The sequence below is a fragment of the Phyllopteryx taeniolatus genome, chromosome 1, assembly GCF_024500385.1.
Source record: "Phyllopteryx taeniolatus isolate TA_2022b chromosome 1, UOR_Ptae_1.2, whole genome shotgun sequence".
NCBI lineage: Eukaryota > Metazoa > Chordata > Actinopteri > Syngnathiformes > Syngnathidae > Phyllopteryx > Phyllopteryx taeniolatus.
The window spans coordinates 11,203,946-11,219,874 of record NC_084502.1 but is presented as its reverse complement, the minus strand read 5'-3'; the positions used below and the strand labels follow the sequence as shown (position 1 = coordinate 11,219,874).

General features: G+C 40.6%; 1 protein-coding gene across 1 annotated transcript; it reads left to right on the top strand.

The window, feature by feature from the left end:
- Window positions 1-8,543: 8,543 nt before the first annotated feature.
- Window positions 8,544-15,267, top strand: LOC133476933 (probable nuclear hormone receptor HR38). Its single transcript, XM_061770985.1, has 7 exons — window positions 8,544-9,406; window positions 11,359-12,058; window positions 12,410-12,539; window positions 13,042-13,205; window positions 13,281-13,483; window positions 13,792-13,970; window positions 14,527-15,267. The coding sequence occupies exons 1-7, from the start codon at window positions 9,255-9,257 to the stop codon at window positions 14,775-14,777; spliced, it is 1,779 nt and encodes a 592-aa protein (XP_061626969.1). The 5' UTR covers window positions 8,544-9,254; the 3' UTR covers window positions 14,778-15,267.
- The last annotated feature ends 662 nt before the right edge of the window (window positions 15,268-15,929 follow it).

Below are 15,929 nucleotides of genomic sequence, written 5' to 3'. Positions count from 1 at the left end.
CCGTTTGGGACGACCAGAACACTTCCTTGAGCTGGCCGTCCAGCCAAACTGACCAGGGGGAGATGAGCCTTGGTGAGCGAGGAAAATAAGAACCTAAAGATCACTGTGGCTGAGCTCCAGAGATGCAGTCGGGAGATGGGAGAAAGTTCTAGAAAGTCAAACATCACTGCAGCCCTCCACCAGTCGGGGCTTTATGGCAGAGTGGCCCGACGGAAGCCTCTCCTCATTGCAAAACACATGAAAGCCTGCATGGAGTTTGCTAAAAAAAAAAAAACACCTGAAGGACTCCAAGATGGTGAGAAATAAGATTTGCTGGTCCGATGAGACCAAGATAGAAATAGTTGGCTTTAATTCTAAGTGGCATGTGTGGAGAAAACCAGGCACTGCTCATCACCTGTCCAATACAGTCCCAACAGTGAAGCGTGGCGGTGGCAGCATCATGCTGTGGGGGTGTTTTTCAGCTGCAGGGACAGGACGACCGGTTGCAATCGAAGGAAAGGTGAATGCGATCAAGTATAGGGATTTCCTGGACGAAAACCTTCTCTAGAGTGCTCAGAACCTCAGACTGGGCCGAAGGTTCACTTTCAAAAAAAGACAATGACCGTAAGCACACAGCTAAAATAACGAAGGAGTGGCTTCAGAACAACTCCGTGACTGTTTTTGAATGGCCCAGCCAGAGCCCTGACTTAAACCCAATTGAGCATTTCTGGAAAGACCTGAAAATGGCTGCCCACCAACGTTCACCATCCAACCTGACAGAACTGGAGAGGATCTGCAAGGAGGAATGGCAGAGGATCCCCAAATCCAGGTGTGAAAAACTTGTTGCATCATTCCCACAAAGACTCATGGCTGTATTAGCTCAAAAGGGTGCTTCTGCTAAATACTGAGCAACGGGTCTGAATACTTATGGCTGTGTGATATTTCAGTTGTTCTTTTTTAATAAATCTGCAAAAATTTCAACAATTCCGTTTTTTTGTTCCCTGTCAATATGGGGTGCTGTGTGTACATTAATGTCGAAAAAAAATGAACTTAAATGATTTTAGCAAATGGCTGCAATATAAGATAAATATAAAAATATTTAATATTTCAATATAATATAAAAAGAGTGAAAAAGTTAAGGGGTCTGAATACGTTCCGTAGCCACTGTATACTGTGAGCAGTTATATAGGATCTCAATATGATAAAGATTGCAGAGAAATAGGGTGCTGTGCAAAGGTCTCGAGCCCGCCGCACACCAGTGACGCAGTGTCGCGCAGTGTCTGGGGCTCTACAACTAGTTTTCGTAAGTGGTTGACCATTGGCCAGGTGCACTAGGTTTGTTTCAACCGCAGATGGGCGGCGGCATAACATCGCAGATCGAAAATTCCATGTCGTATCACATGAGATTTTACGTTAAAAAAAATTACAAGGTAAGAAGAGAGATCCAGCCAATATACAAATCATATTCATAAATGAATTAGTGCCAGATGGGACACTATATTATGTGTTACCTGTTGGAGAGTGCACCAGGTTGCCCCATTGTTTCTGCTGTATTTGACATCTGGGAATGACCCCGTGCAATGACAAAAACATTGTTTTAGAGTCATGTTTGACAAGGTTGTATTCTGAGCAGTGATACATGTATGTATGTTTGAAATTCTTCCCTGAAAATAGAGTCTTCAAAGTTGCATTTATTTCAGCTTTGGCATCCTGCAAAGTTGCATTTTGGCTGTGGTGTTGAACACTGTGAAGTGCGATGTTTTCACTGTGCATTTGTCGTCATTCTGCCGCATAAAAGTTGATAAGGCAATGAGGAAATGCCAATAGGAAGCTTATCAGTTGTTTGTGCCGATTATGTTCAGTATGTGCCTGTGGCGTCTTTTAGGAGGTTTAAACAGAGTTGAGTGTATTCCGTGGGAGACAAGAAAACAGAAAATGGATACCGGAAGCTGACTGAGAACAACCACAGCATCATGTTAGCCTGTGAGCGTTTAGTATTCAAAGGGGAATAAAAAAAAAAAAAAAGTGCTTACACTCTTTTGCACAGCTCTCAATCCAGCGCCTGATGTGTTTAAAAGCCAAATGAGTTGCTCTTTTGTAAGCATATGACGACTCTTTGAATGTGCGTGTATGTACCAGAATGAAACATACACTGCATCAGCATTCAAAATAGACTTTTACAAGACTGAACGAGGATTACCTCCTTATTGTGAGCGCCACGTTTTACATTGAAATTACACCCCGCTATTATTTTACCCATTCATATGTGGGATATCAATGATTTTATTGGACTGTATGGTAAAAATGTCTATCTAGAAGCGCTAACGAAACTTCTCTGTGACCTTTCAATTGGCATATAAGTTCATCTTTTAGTTATTTGTAAAAGTTATTTGTAGAACAAACATCACAGTAGAAGAGATTAAACGTGTTACACCAATCAAGAACCCATAGCTTTTTCCAAAATGCCCAAAAGAAAGTCAATCGAGTGACGACAGGAGTATTTTTAAATCACCACCTGTCTGTGAGGCGGCCTTCCAGAACCCTTGGGCCACTCAACGCCTTGCATCATTTTAAACTGGATCACTCAAACCTCACTTCTTCTAACATGCAAAAAAAGGTGTGAGCGTTTATGATGTCGTCGAAGCGGACTATCCCATTTCTGTGAAATCCATCAGTGGCTCAGCTCTTCTTGAAGTCTGGAAGAGTTTGGGGCAGGCGCCTCGACTTTGCCCCCGTGTGGCAAAGAATAACCGAGTGGCCTTCAACTCCTAGTGAACATCAAGTCAGAAGAAATTAACACACGTTTAAGTACTCACACTCATATAGATAGATACTTGTGAGGAAAAGGAAAAAAAATCAAAATAAAGGCTGGTAAAAGTAGAAGTAATGATTCAATTCCTCAAGAGAAAAAAGTACAGATTCTGAAATGTACTTAAGTACAGAAGTAAAAAAAAATAATAATAATAATTTAAGTTTTACTGTTGATTATACATAATACCCCAAAATCTCAACCACCGTTGGTTTTACCTCTATTTACATTGTATCGTCATTCACGGAGTTCGTTAAAAAAAAAAATTAAAATTATTATGACAAAGCAAGGAGTGTAAAGTAACATATCTGTTTTCAAATATAGGGAGGAAAAGTAAAAAGTCATCAGAAAATTAAATACTCAAGTAAAGTATAGATTCTTAAAAATGATCTACTTAGGTAAAGCAAGGAAGTACATAATTTCTACATTTCCCACAACTGAAAATGAATGACATAAGCATTTTACTATTGTAATATTAGTAAAGCACAGCAGTGGGAAGTAGCGAAGTATTACAAACCACCAACTTGGAGCGTACAAAAATTCTAATCTGAAAAAAAAATGCATACAAGGTGTCTTTTATAAAATGTTATCATAAGCGAATATATGGTATTTTTTATGTTTTGTTTTACGCCTGCAGTAAATGTTGTTAGTTCAGTCCCAATTAGCCTGTCAGAATTTAGATTGCAGCAAAGTCCAGTGATTATTATTATTATTATTTTTTTTTTTTTTACTTCTCAGGAGGAGTAGAAACTGTAATGCGACAAAATAATGCAAAACATGGCATGATACTTTTGTCCAAGAAGCCAAACTTGACCACAGTACACAATCAAACAGTTACAACACAAAAAAATAATAATAATTAGAAGAAAGCGTTACCAAGCACGTTTTTCCTCAACACAGGAATTGAGGCATTATTTTGTATGAATGGGAACATACAACCCACAACTATTCACTGTTATTACACTATACTCAATTTCCAGATTACCATAATTGTTCCCTAATGTTTGATTTAAGAATGTGGAAAAAAAAAACACAAGACTTGCAGGGGTCATTTAACAGAAACCATAAGACCGTTCACACCAATATTTATTAATTGTATTACTTTTGTTTTTTGCAAGATCTCGCCTGTACAACTGATGCAAACTACGATGCTAAATGTTCCCAACCACTAGAGGGCGCCTGTATCTCGTACTGCAGTGAGTTGAGGAGCTCTGGCACATGGCTCCAAAATTTGATATTGGGTCCCTCTATTTCTGCCAATAATAATGATTATTGTTCATTCAAACGTATCTAATCAATTCATTATGAGCTGGGTATGGAAAGTTTTCAGACCCCTTGAATTTTTCACTCTTTGTTATGTTGCAGCCATTTGTTAACATCATTTAAGTTCATTTTTTTCCCTCATTAATGTACACACAAGCACCCCATGATGACAGAAAAAAAAAACGTAATTGTTGAAATTTTTGCTTGATTTATTAAAAAAAGGAAAACTGAAATATCACACAGCCATAAGTATTCAGACCTTTTGCTGTGACAGTCATATATTTAACTCGGGTGTTGTCCATTTCTTCTGACCATCCTTGAGATGGTTCTACACCTTCATTGGAGTCCAGCTGTGTTCGATTACACTGATTGGACTTGATTAGGAAAGCCACACCCCTGTCTATAGAAGACCTTACAGCTCACAGTGCATGTCAGAGCAAATGAGAATCGTGAGGTCAAAGGAACTGCCTGAGGAGCTCAGAGACAGAATTGTGGTAAGGCACAGATCTGGCTAAGGTTACAAAAAAAAAATCTGCTGCACTTAAGGTTCCTAAGAGCACAGTGGCCTCCATAATCCTTAAATGGAAGACGTTTGGGGTGACCAGAACCCTTCCTTGAGCAATCGGGGGCGAAGAGCCTTGATGAGAGAAGTAAAAAAGAACCCAAAGATCACTGTGGCGGAGCTCCAGAGATGCAGTCAGGAGATGGAAGAAAGTTCTTGAAAGTCAACCATCACTGCAGCCCTTCACCAGTCGGGGCTTTATGGCAGAGTGGCCCGACGGAAGCCTCTCCTCAGTGCAAGACACATGAAAGCAAGCATGGAGTTTGCTAAAAAAAAAAAAAAAACACCTGAAGGACTCCAAGATGGTGAGAAATAAGATTATCTGGTCTGATGAGACTAAGATAGAAATTGTTGGCCTTAATTCTAAGTGGCATGTGTGGAGAAAACTACTGAGCAAAGGAATACTGAATACTTACGGCTGTGCGATATTTCAGTTTTTCTTATTTAAGAAATCTGCAAAAAATTTCATCAATTCTGTTTTTTTCCTGTCAATGTGGGGTGCTGTGTGTACATTAATGAGGGGAACATTTTTACTTAAATGATTTTAGCATATGGCTACAATATAAAAAAGAGTGAACATTTTAAGGGGGTCTGAATACTTTCTGTACCCATATATGGTATCTAATGTCAAAAGGGAGCACATTCAGCTACAAAAAAATATTGGGCTTGATTTACAGTACGTAACATTTCATATGATAAAGCACCAAGTGCAAAACTGAATATCAATCAGGCCTTCTAAAATTAACAAAAATAAACTAGTATACAGTTGTCCCTCGCCATATCGCGGTTCACTTTTTGCTTTCTCAATGTATTGCAGATTTTAAAATCCTGTGTAAGTCATTTTATATCACGGAGTTTTCGCTATATCACGGCATTTACATTTTTCCACACTGAGTAATGTTAATGCAGATTCACGTAACACTAAGTGACAGCCAGGAGGAAAGAGCGCATAAAAGACAGAGAATGTCCAAAGTTTGTGATGATTTTACACTTAAGGACTAGAAAATAAAGTGATAATGTGTCTACCGCAAAGCAGAACTGGCTTACGCAAATGCAAGTGCCACTGATAGTTCGAACAACTTCCCTCCACAGGTGGTCAAGGAAAGGCACAATTGCCAGTGCACTTTCAATTGCTTAATTGAACAAACCGTAAGAAAACAAACACTTCTTAGTCATTTAACAGTGAGCCAACAACCGTGAACCCTTCACTCCCATTCGCTGACACCCACGTCACTCAACAGGCTAGGCACTTGTCTTTTAAAGCCACACATATCCAAAGTCACAGATACTACAGTGTGGAACACGAGAATGGCGACCCCAAGTGGACAACAATAATACCTGCACCTCACATGCAAATTTTGTATTGATATTATATGCACGAACCTTTCAAATATATATCAATAACAAGGTAAAGGTATGCAGCTACTTTGCGGATTTTTGTTTATCACAGGGGTCTGGAATGTAAAAAAAAAAAAAAAAAAACTACCGACACCGACAGGACAGAAGTCCAACGGCAAACGCTGTTTAACTTCACTGTACATGTCAAGTCATATTTATGGTGGTGGGAGGAGAGAAGTGGCAGTAAAACAGGCCAAAATCTAGTTGTCAGGGGATGAGACTAGTTACTAGGTGTGGTTTAACCAAATGTGAGAGTGTCCTGTAGAAATGCCTCAAGTTTGGACGGAGGGATTTCTCCACAATGGCAAGCATCTTCTCGATCCAAAAATAGCAAGGTGCTGGGCGGCGCTCTCGCCATGCACATGTGATAATATGGAACAAGTACATGATGCGTGCTTGTGTGTTGGAGGGATAGAATGCCGCCATATCAGACTTTGAACACCTCCCCTACATCTCCTATATACATAGTGGGCAAAAGTACTCACACTATGTACTTAAGTAGAAGTACAGATACCGTTACTTGTGTACCAAATAATAATAATAATTGAATAGTACATGTAGAAGTATTGATTCAACTGCTTTATTCAAGTAGAAGTTAAAAAGTACGGCCTGAAATGTAGTTAAGACTAAAAGTTAAAAAAAATTTTTACTCAACTCAGCTTAATTTATTTTCACTTTCACAACAGCCGCAGCTGTAACAAAGTGCTGTAAGTAAACTAAAAAAAAAAATGATAATACAATTATGAATAACCCCAAAAAATCTTGAAAGTAAACGGGCAACTGTAGGTATCTAAGAGCCGATAATTTGTCCGTTGGTGAGTTACAGTATATACATTTTACAGTGAGGTTCGTGGCTGTTCAAGGCGCTGACATTAGAATCAGATTTAAAAACATTTTGAAGCAAACAAGGTGTTGTTTTTTTTATGTCGTGTCATACTCGTTGAAAAAAAATTAATGAGCCTATTTTGACAAAATTAGGAGTAAAAAGTGCACATATCTGTTTTCAAAGCCACTGGGTAAAAGTTATCAAAAATAAATAAATACTCAAGTAAATTGCAGATACCTGGAGAATCTACTAAAGTAATATAATAAAGTAATTGTACTACTACAGATTTTGCCTTTTTTTTTGTAAAGATACGTCTTGTATAGTCTTGTTAGACTACAATTTTGTTCTAAAAAATAAATGACTGCATTCTAAAGATTACAACTTGTTTCTCATAAATACGCGACAATATTCTCGTAAGATTACAACTCTTTTCCCGAGATATATGACCATATTTTCATAACATTACGACTTTTTTCCCGTGAAAATATGATGACATTCTTGTAAGATTGTGACTTTTTCCTCATAGATATATGAAAAAAATCTACTTTACTAATGCAACAAAGTTTTGGTACTTCATTACTTCCTGCGCGACTGCCGACATAATACTGTGACAGCAAGAGGGAGAAGTTGTGATGTTGATAAGCGGTGTCAATCATTTGCCAGCGTTGGCCTGATAACATCTGCACTCAATGTTCTTCAAGCAAAAGTTATTTCCGTCCTTTTTTTTTCTCACACCCACATTTTAATCTGTTCATCAATGTTCCTCCATGTGATGTCATAGATGCTGTAGTGACACACACACACGCATACGCGTGACTTTCGGCCCGCCTCCCACATCACGTCACTGCATCTTGTAAATGTTGAATTTGAATTATTATTGAATTGAATTTTTTTTTTTAAAACATAATCTAAAAGTATAACCCTACAAGATTCAGATGCAGATATCTTTATTAGCCCCAGAAGGGCAATTCAGTTTTACAATCAACCTCCCTATAGTACGTTGTACAACAATAATCAATCAATCAATCAAATAGATGCATGTACATACATATATATATACATATGTAGCTATACATATACATACATACACATAAACACAGTAATACCCCATGGTTTCACACTACTTCCTTCTATTGTCAAAATATTATATCTTTTGTCCCCCAAAAATATTAGTATAATTTCATGAGTTTATGCTTTTTTTTTTTATTTTGAAAATACACAGTTATATTCTTGTGTGATTATAACTTTTTTTTAAGATTTAGAAAACTTTATTCTTGGAATAGTATCGTTTTTCTCCTCAAAAATATCTCTCTCGATTCAAATCAGATTACAACTTTTTTTTCTCATTTAAAATATAACTGTATTCTTGTTAAGCTATAACCTATTTAAAAAAAAAAAAAAAAGACTATTCTTGTAATCTTATAATTTTTTTCCATTAAAATAAAACAATATTTTTGTTAGACTACAGCTTTTCTCTCAAAAATATTCAGTTGACATCTCTCGGTCTGGAAAGGGTTATACAAAGCCATTTCTAAAGCTTTAGGATGCCAGTGAACCATAGGGAGAGCCATTATCCTCACATGGAGAAAGCATGGAACTTTCCCAGGTAGTAGTGTGATGGTCTTGGGCTGTTTTGCTCCTTCAGGACCTGGACAACTTGTTCTGATTGATGTGATGATTGAATGATTGAATTTTATGTTATGCAATATTTCCCTGTAATACAATGAATCAGCCATCAGAAAGAGTTAACTAAACCAAAAATGTTTGTAGTCGTTAAAATCGACATCGAACATCAAGCTGACGCAATACAAAATTGTGTGTTGTAAGCGTTACAGTTCCAAACACATACACTACTTGCAAAAAGTCAGGGATGTTGGGCTTTTGAATTTTCACAATGAACCACAAAAATGCACCCTAACCTTTACAGGTCTCCGCATTTCGACAATTTTGTAAGTAGTCTACATTTTTATTTATGTGTAAAGTGTAAATCTTGAGAGGAAACGGGGCACCTCTAATAATGTGCCCGTGCTGCTACTGCTGCTTTTCTTCTTCTTTTCAGATGCAAAATCATAGAAACAGCCAAATATAGTCCTTAGAAAAAACATGCATGCTTGTGACTTCCTGTTTTTTTTGGAGGGGAGGTTTTACCATGTGCGGTGTCAAGAGGCAAGTGGGTGAGTGACTGTCTTCCTGCTCTCAATATAGACTCTATTCATCACTATCACGTTTTCATCATCGTAGTGTGTGTGTGTGTGCGCGCGCGCGCGCGCGTGGGTTATGCTTCCATAATACTGCGGTTGTTCTATACGCGCGTCAACGGAATCCCGTAATGCGTCATTTGCAGGGCTATTCTCCGGAAGGCACGCTGTGATTGGGCAGAGTCCGGACGTGGCTCCGCCCACCTCCCCCTGCCTTCTATGGAAAGTGTCGGTGACGTCACGGAGTCTCCCCGAGGCCCCCACCCCACCCCACCATGTGATAAAACCTGTACGAGCGGGCGGGAATTGTTCAGTTGGAAGAACGCGGACGATGACAAAGTGTTGCTTTTGCCGGAGAGCACTCTGTTACGGTAAGAAGCGGTAATGGCAATGCTTTATCTGTCATATTTAATACTCGGGCTAGCAGTCAGCCGTAGCAATGTAGTCACGCTGCAGAAGTACAGATACCTGACGTACTGATAAGTCAAATTATAAAGTACATAATTTGAGACGTACTGAAGTAAAAGTTTTTTTTAAAATATATATATATATATATATATATATATATGACAATACCAATTGCGATTACTTGGCACAACAGAAAATAAAAATAAAATAAAAAGCCTTTTTTTAAGAAACACAAATCAATGGTCCTGCTATCAAAATGTGCTGTTTTGCGAACGTGAACTGATTTATAATAGCACAAGAAACAATGCATACGCCACCTATTATTCTTGTAGCCAGCGACAAACAATTTAAAAAGGCAAGGGATGGGGAATATCTTGCTTCTCCGAATCTGTTGCGTCGTCATCAGTTTTGAGTGGTTCACGTTCCTTCATGTCGCTTATACGACCCCAAGATCTCAATCGAGCAATCGAGATCCAAACGCGATCGGCTATGTGATAGTCACGTCATCGTCCATGGAGGCTTAAAAAAAAACAAAAAAAAAAGTTTTGACAAAGCAACAAGTTGCAAGTACGCATCTGTTTTCAAGGAAAAGTTGTAGTAGTAGAATCAAAATACTACATTAACAAAGTGCCTCCAACAAGTAAGATTTAAAGTAGCAAATAAACACAAGGAAACAAAACACTATAGGAAACATGATGACAATGACTCAACACAGACTGAAAAAAAACTGAAAAAAAAACAAAAACAGGGAACAAAATACAAACAAATTTCAACAAGGCACACCTGGGCATGACATGAGTGCCTGGAGGGAGCTGATTGGTTGGAACAACGAGCAGGGCTGGAGACGAAAACCTAATGAGTAGATAAGACTTGAACAAGTGACATGGAACAAAATACCTAATTCCTGGATCAGACAAGATTTTTAGCCCCGTTAACTGCCCGATTTGCTATCGCAGCTGATTGTCCAGCTCGCCGCCGACATATTTTGGCGGGAACAACTAAACACGCCCCATGATGTCAAAATTAAAAGGCTAGCATGTTCGATTTTCGGGGATATCTGGCGAAGGGAAAGAGGGATGAGTGGCACAACACAATTGAAGGAAAACCGGTGAACTTAATGGCAGCAGCGTCCCTACCTAGCTAGCTAGCTACGTACATAATGTGACTAGCAACATATGTTGCGTGCTTGCTAGCTGTATTAAAAGTATCTTCGCAATTACCTCAAACGCTCCTTGAAGAATCGACAGCCCAAACCGTCCTCTCCGGAGCACGCGGGGATAACAGCACACACGTTTTAAAAAAAAATATATATATATATATTCAAAACTAGCGGCTCTTCTTCGGCGACTGTTGTTGCTGGCGCTATGGTAACTGTTTAATCCGGTAGCGTTGACACATTTTCCGATCCCGCCTCCCCCTGACAGCTTGAGTTGACAATGTTTGTAGAAGACAGGATAAGGTGATATCGTAATATATGTCGTTTAGTGTGGCCAGTGTTATGACTGAGACACAGCAGGGTTTTATGGCAGTAGTCTGCCATCGGGAGAGGCGAAATTTGTCCTGTAGTCCGATCCAGGCATTAAACAAACAATAATAATAATAAAGAAATATTCTTCTCTCATGAAAGATTACACTAAGAGCTGCCTTCATATTGGCATTGAGCAACATGTTTGAAGTCCCTGCTGACCAATGACCAGTTATGAGGGCGTGCATGACGTCACTCGCATTGGCTGCAAGCACGTTTTAATTGAAACAAACAACTGCAGTTTTCTAACAGTCGTTAGTTTGTCCGTTGAGCAGTGGCACACATACAGAAGGACTGGTTCAAATCCCTCTGTCCCTCTCTCTCGCTCCACTTCCTTCTTTTGTTGTTGAGTCAAACAACGTTCTAACATTTGTCATTGTCTTTTCTCAGTCTTGTAGCCATGACTTGCATACACGGTTCCTTCAACAACAATTTGGGTAACTTGGAGCCTCAGAGCTCGGACTTGTTCTCCAGGCTGCCGGTGGATTTGGACACCCCGTGGGACCACCTGTGTGCCCAGTCCCTGCCAAGCATCGGCTCAGTGGCGGGCACTCAGGCGGGCGACTGTGACGCCTACTCGTGCCAGTTCAAGCTGGATGACCTCCAGGTTTACGGCTGCTACCCCAGCACCTTCATGTTCACTTACCCGGATGAGGCTTTCTCTCCTTGTGGCTCCAAGCATTTCGCCAGCTCCGCATCGCTCTCGACTCCTTCGACCCCCGGCTTCCAAAGTCAGCACGCTGCCGCCTGGAACTCTTACTCACCCAGTCCAGGATACTGGGTGGCTGAGGACATCTCTGTACCGCATGAGCCATCGTTCTTCACATTTGGTTCAGGGACCGTGGAGGATACGTCTCCTTTGGGACAACATCACCACAGCGCTCTCGCTGACACGTCCTCGCTCGCCTTCCCCGCACTCGCCGTGGAGCCGGCGTGTGGCCCAGATGGCGCTGACCACTTGGAGGGGAGGTTACCACTCAAACTAAAAAGCCAGCGGCGGAACGAGGGCTCTTGCGCCGTCTGCGGGGACAGCGCCTCCTGCCAACACTACGGGGTTCGCACCTGCGAGGGATGCAAAGGCTTTTTCAAGGTAATTACATATCTTAGAAAAGTGACTACACTGCTCACATTTTTGTAAATATTTGATTACAACGGTGACTTGAGATACAAGCTTTTCGGGACACAAACCGTTTTGTGACTTTCTTTTTGGGCGCTGTGCCGTGAAGCTTTGCCGACGTAAAAATATGTGCCTTGACTCAATGAACGTTGGGAAACACTGCAATAGACAGATAAGGTGACGTTAAATTGTGAACATTTTGAATTTTCAATATTGTGCACCCTATTGGCAGAAACCTTTCAATGCAATAAATCCCATGGAGTACCAGCCCGTTGATTGCCGCTCGCAGTTTCATTTAGACAAATGTTTCTTTTTATTGGCTAGCGGACAGTACAGAAGACTTGCAAGTATGTTTGCCTGGCCAACAAGGACTGTCCTGTGGACAAGAGGAGGAGGAATCGCTGCCAGTTCTGCCGTTTCCAGAAGTGTATGGCTGTAGGAATGGTGAAGGAAGGTAAAGTTCAATGTGGAGCTTGTGTGTTTACCCATCGAAATACGCGTCTAATGTATAACTGCTGTATAAAATGTTTTGCCTTCACAAAGGTGACAATGCCAATTTTTCCGTGGCAAATATCGAGCCTGCTAGTAGACGGCCACGTCAAAGAGCACATCCGTGCTATTATTCTGAAAAACAGAAAAGTCAATTAGCCTATCATTCAATGATTATGTTAGCTATGTCTGAATTTTTTAATCCAAGTCTATTTTTGACTTAATTTAGCCTGCTGAAATGTAAACTCATGTAAAGTAAATGTCGCACTCCGGTGCCAGAGAAGAAGACTAAAATGATGATTCAAGCCATTGTCAAATGTCAAATTGTCATTTAAGGGTTTGTTTACTATGAGAATGCTTGAGATTTGACCACCCGTGACGTGTTGGTGAAAACGTCTATTGGATCGAGATTACATCGTGATGGAGTGCCTAATGTTTTGACATGACGTTTCTCTCCCTACTTCCAGTTGTGAGGACAGACAACTTGAAGGGCCGCAGAGGTCGCTTGCCCTCCAAGCCTAAAGTAGTCCAGGAAGCGTCGCCCGCAGTGTCTCCAGTGAGCATGATCGCGTCGCTAGTGAGGGCTCAGATCGACTCAAACCCCAGCAATGAACAACTGAATTATTCCAAAGTAATAACACGTTATTTGCTTTCTTACGCTCACACGGGGCATCTTTTTGAACATCTCCAACGTCTGTGATTCTAGTACGAAGAAACGGATGTCCGCGCAGACCAGAAAGAGGACGCTAGTGACGTCCAAGATTTGTACGACCTGCTCACGGCCTCCATGGAGGTCATCAGCAAGTGGGCCAAGAGCATCCCGGGTTTCTCAGACTTCTGCTCACCAGATCAAGAGCTGCTTCTGGAGTCTGCTTTTGTCGAACTCTTCATCCTGCGTCTTGCATACCGGTGAGCCACCGACCTTTTGGCTGCTTAATTAAAGACCCTATAAAGTGAATTCAGAGATTTATTTCCAAATGCATTATACATGTTTAAAGATCATTACTGGAAATATGCAAAGAAAGAACTTTATAGTACTCAATTGTGGAGATACAGCGTGAAACGTTTTTTTGACTATTTCAGTTTTTCAGATTTTTTGGGGGGGTTGCCTTCAGCATGGGAATTCCCCCTTCCCACTATATATATATATATATATATATATATATATATATATAAGAACTTGAGACTTGAACGTATTTGTTGTTGTTGTTTCCAAGGTCAAACCCAGAAACAAACAAGCTGGTCTTCTGCAATGGGAAAGTGCTTCACAAGAGTCAGTGCGTCAGAGGCTTTGGGGACTGGATCGACTCCATCTTGGAGTTTTCTGGAAGCCTCCATCGCATTAAACTCGACATCTCCTCCTTCTCCTGCCTCACGGCGCTAGTCATTATCACAGGTAGGAGCCTCTAACGCACTGACGCCTTCAAAAGGGAAAGGGGTTTGGGGGATGTGGGGTGGGTGCAGACCTTCAATTTGCCAGGGCAACCGTTCTTATGAGGTCTCTGGTTTCACTGCTGGGCACCGTACAAGAGAGTTATGCAACAAGAGGATTGACAGAACAGGTGTTTGAGAAAAATATAACACAACCTCATGGACAGCAAAGAGACACAGTCATAATGGCCCTCTGATGGAAATTGTAACTACAACGTGGCCTGTGACATGAGTTTGACACGCCTGCAAGTGGATATATTTTCCCGGCTCAAATATGTGGTTATGTGTCAGCATAAAGAGAGATGTGTGGTATTTGATTGACAGTTGATTAGGGTGTGATGTCAGCGCATTCAGTGGACACGCCCACGGCATTTGAGCGCGGACAGAGCAGATTGATTTTGAACCGTCATTTTATGTACTTGATTCGTTTTTATTTATTTTTTTGTCATTCAAATTTGACAGGGTTGTTTACAGCACTGTTCTTTGAAATATTTATGTTTGTTTGTTTGTTTTCTTCTCAGAACGATATGGTCTCCAGGAGCCAAAACATGTGGAAGATTTGCAGAATCAGCTCATCAGCAGCCTGAAAGATCACGTGTCGGGCTGTCCCTCCTCACGGGCCAACTATTTGTCCAGTCTGCTCGGGAAGCTGCCCGAGCTCAGGACACTGTGCACTCAAGGCCTCCAGCGCATCTTCTACCTTAAATTAGAAGATCTGGTCCCCCCACCGCCCATCGTGGACAGAATTCTAATGGATTTGTTTCCGTTTTAAATGGAAGGTGTGAGACAGCACGCATGGAGTCAAAGACAATGGATGACCCAAATCAAAGGGTTAGTTCTGAATCCAGTTGTGTATATCTGGGAGAATAAACAAAGCTTCTCACGGACCAATTTGCTGACAGTTTTCCACTTAAGGCGCCATGAATGGAATCTCTGATAGAAGCAAAACGGACATATTGTCCAAACTCTGACAAAACACATAGGGTTGCAAAACTCATGGGAATTTTCAACCGCATAGGCTGTCTGTTTTCTTGATTGTAGCTGTTTTTGTTGTTGGGACTATTGCAACGTAGCCACTGACAAATGCTTGACGTCCACTTGAGGTCCAAGTGGTCCCCATCATAAATATTAGTATCATTCATGTATCATGAATGGACTTGGAGCAGCTAACATGCTGTGTCTTATATATTGCTTTACAAATGTGTCTGTTTTACTGGACATTTTTCTGCACTTCAGCTTGAAATAAAATATTTTCTGTTATAGTCTCGATTCTTTGTTGACTTCATTTAAAATATTTAGAATTACACTACTCACAAAACAGGGATATTTGTGTTTTTGGGAAAATTTTGCATTAATTTTAACCCTTACTCAATCAAACTTTGTTAAAAGTTAAAATGCCAGTATAGTAATTAGCAATAACAATCTGATAAGTATCCAAATGTTAGAGAGATGTTTCAAAGAGAACATATCGAAAAATCTGCCATCGGTGGTAATGTTCAGTTTTGACTGTCAGAGGTGAGTAACAAAATGTTTACGATTGTGGTTGGAGTTTGTAGTGGCGCAGAACGGCACTACATCATACTGTTTCAAATATTTGGACTCTAATATACAACCCCAATTCCAATGGAGTTGGGATGTTGTGTTAAACATAAATAAAAACAGAATACAATGATTTGCAAATCATCCATCCATCCATTTTCTGAGCCGTTTCTGCTCACTAGGGTCGCAGGCGTGCTGGAGCCTATCCCAGCTATCATCGGGCAGGAGGCGGGGTACACCCTGAACTGGTTGCCAGCCAATCGCAGGGCACATACAAACAAACAACCATTCACACTCACATTCACACCTACGGGTAATTTAGAGTCTCCAATTCATGCATGTTTTGGAGACCCCGGACCGTTGAACAGGTGAAGCTGAGAATGGG

Bases quoted from the DNA above. Each gene is read 5' to 3' on its own strand.
- LOC133476933 (XM_061770985.1), top strand. From the start codon at position 9,255: ATGGAAAGTGTCGGTGACGTCACGGAGTCTCCCCGAGGCCCCCACCCC. The intron at 9,407-11,358 runs GTAAGAAGCGGT...GTCTTTTCTCAG, and splicing joins CCGGAGAGCACTCTGTTACG to TCTTGTAGCCATGACTTGCA. The intron at 12,059-12,409 runs GTAATTACATAT...TTTATTGGCTAG, and splicing joins GATGCAAAGGCTTTTTCAAG to CGGACAGTACAGAAGACTTG.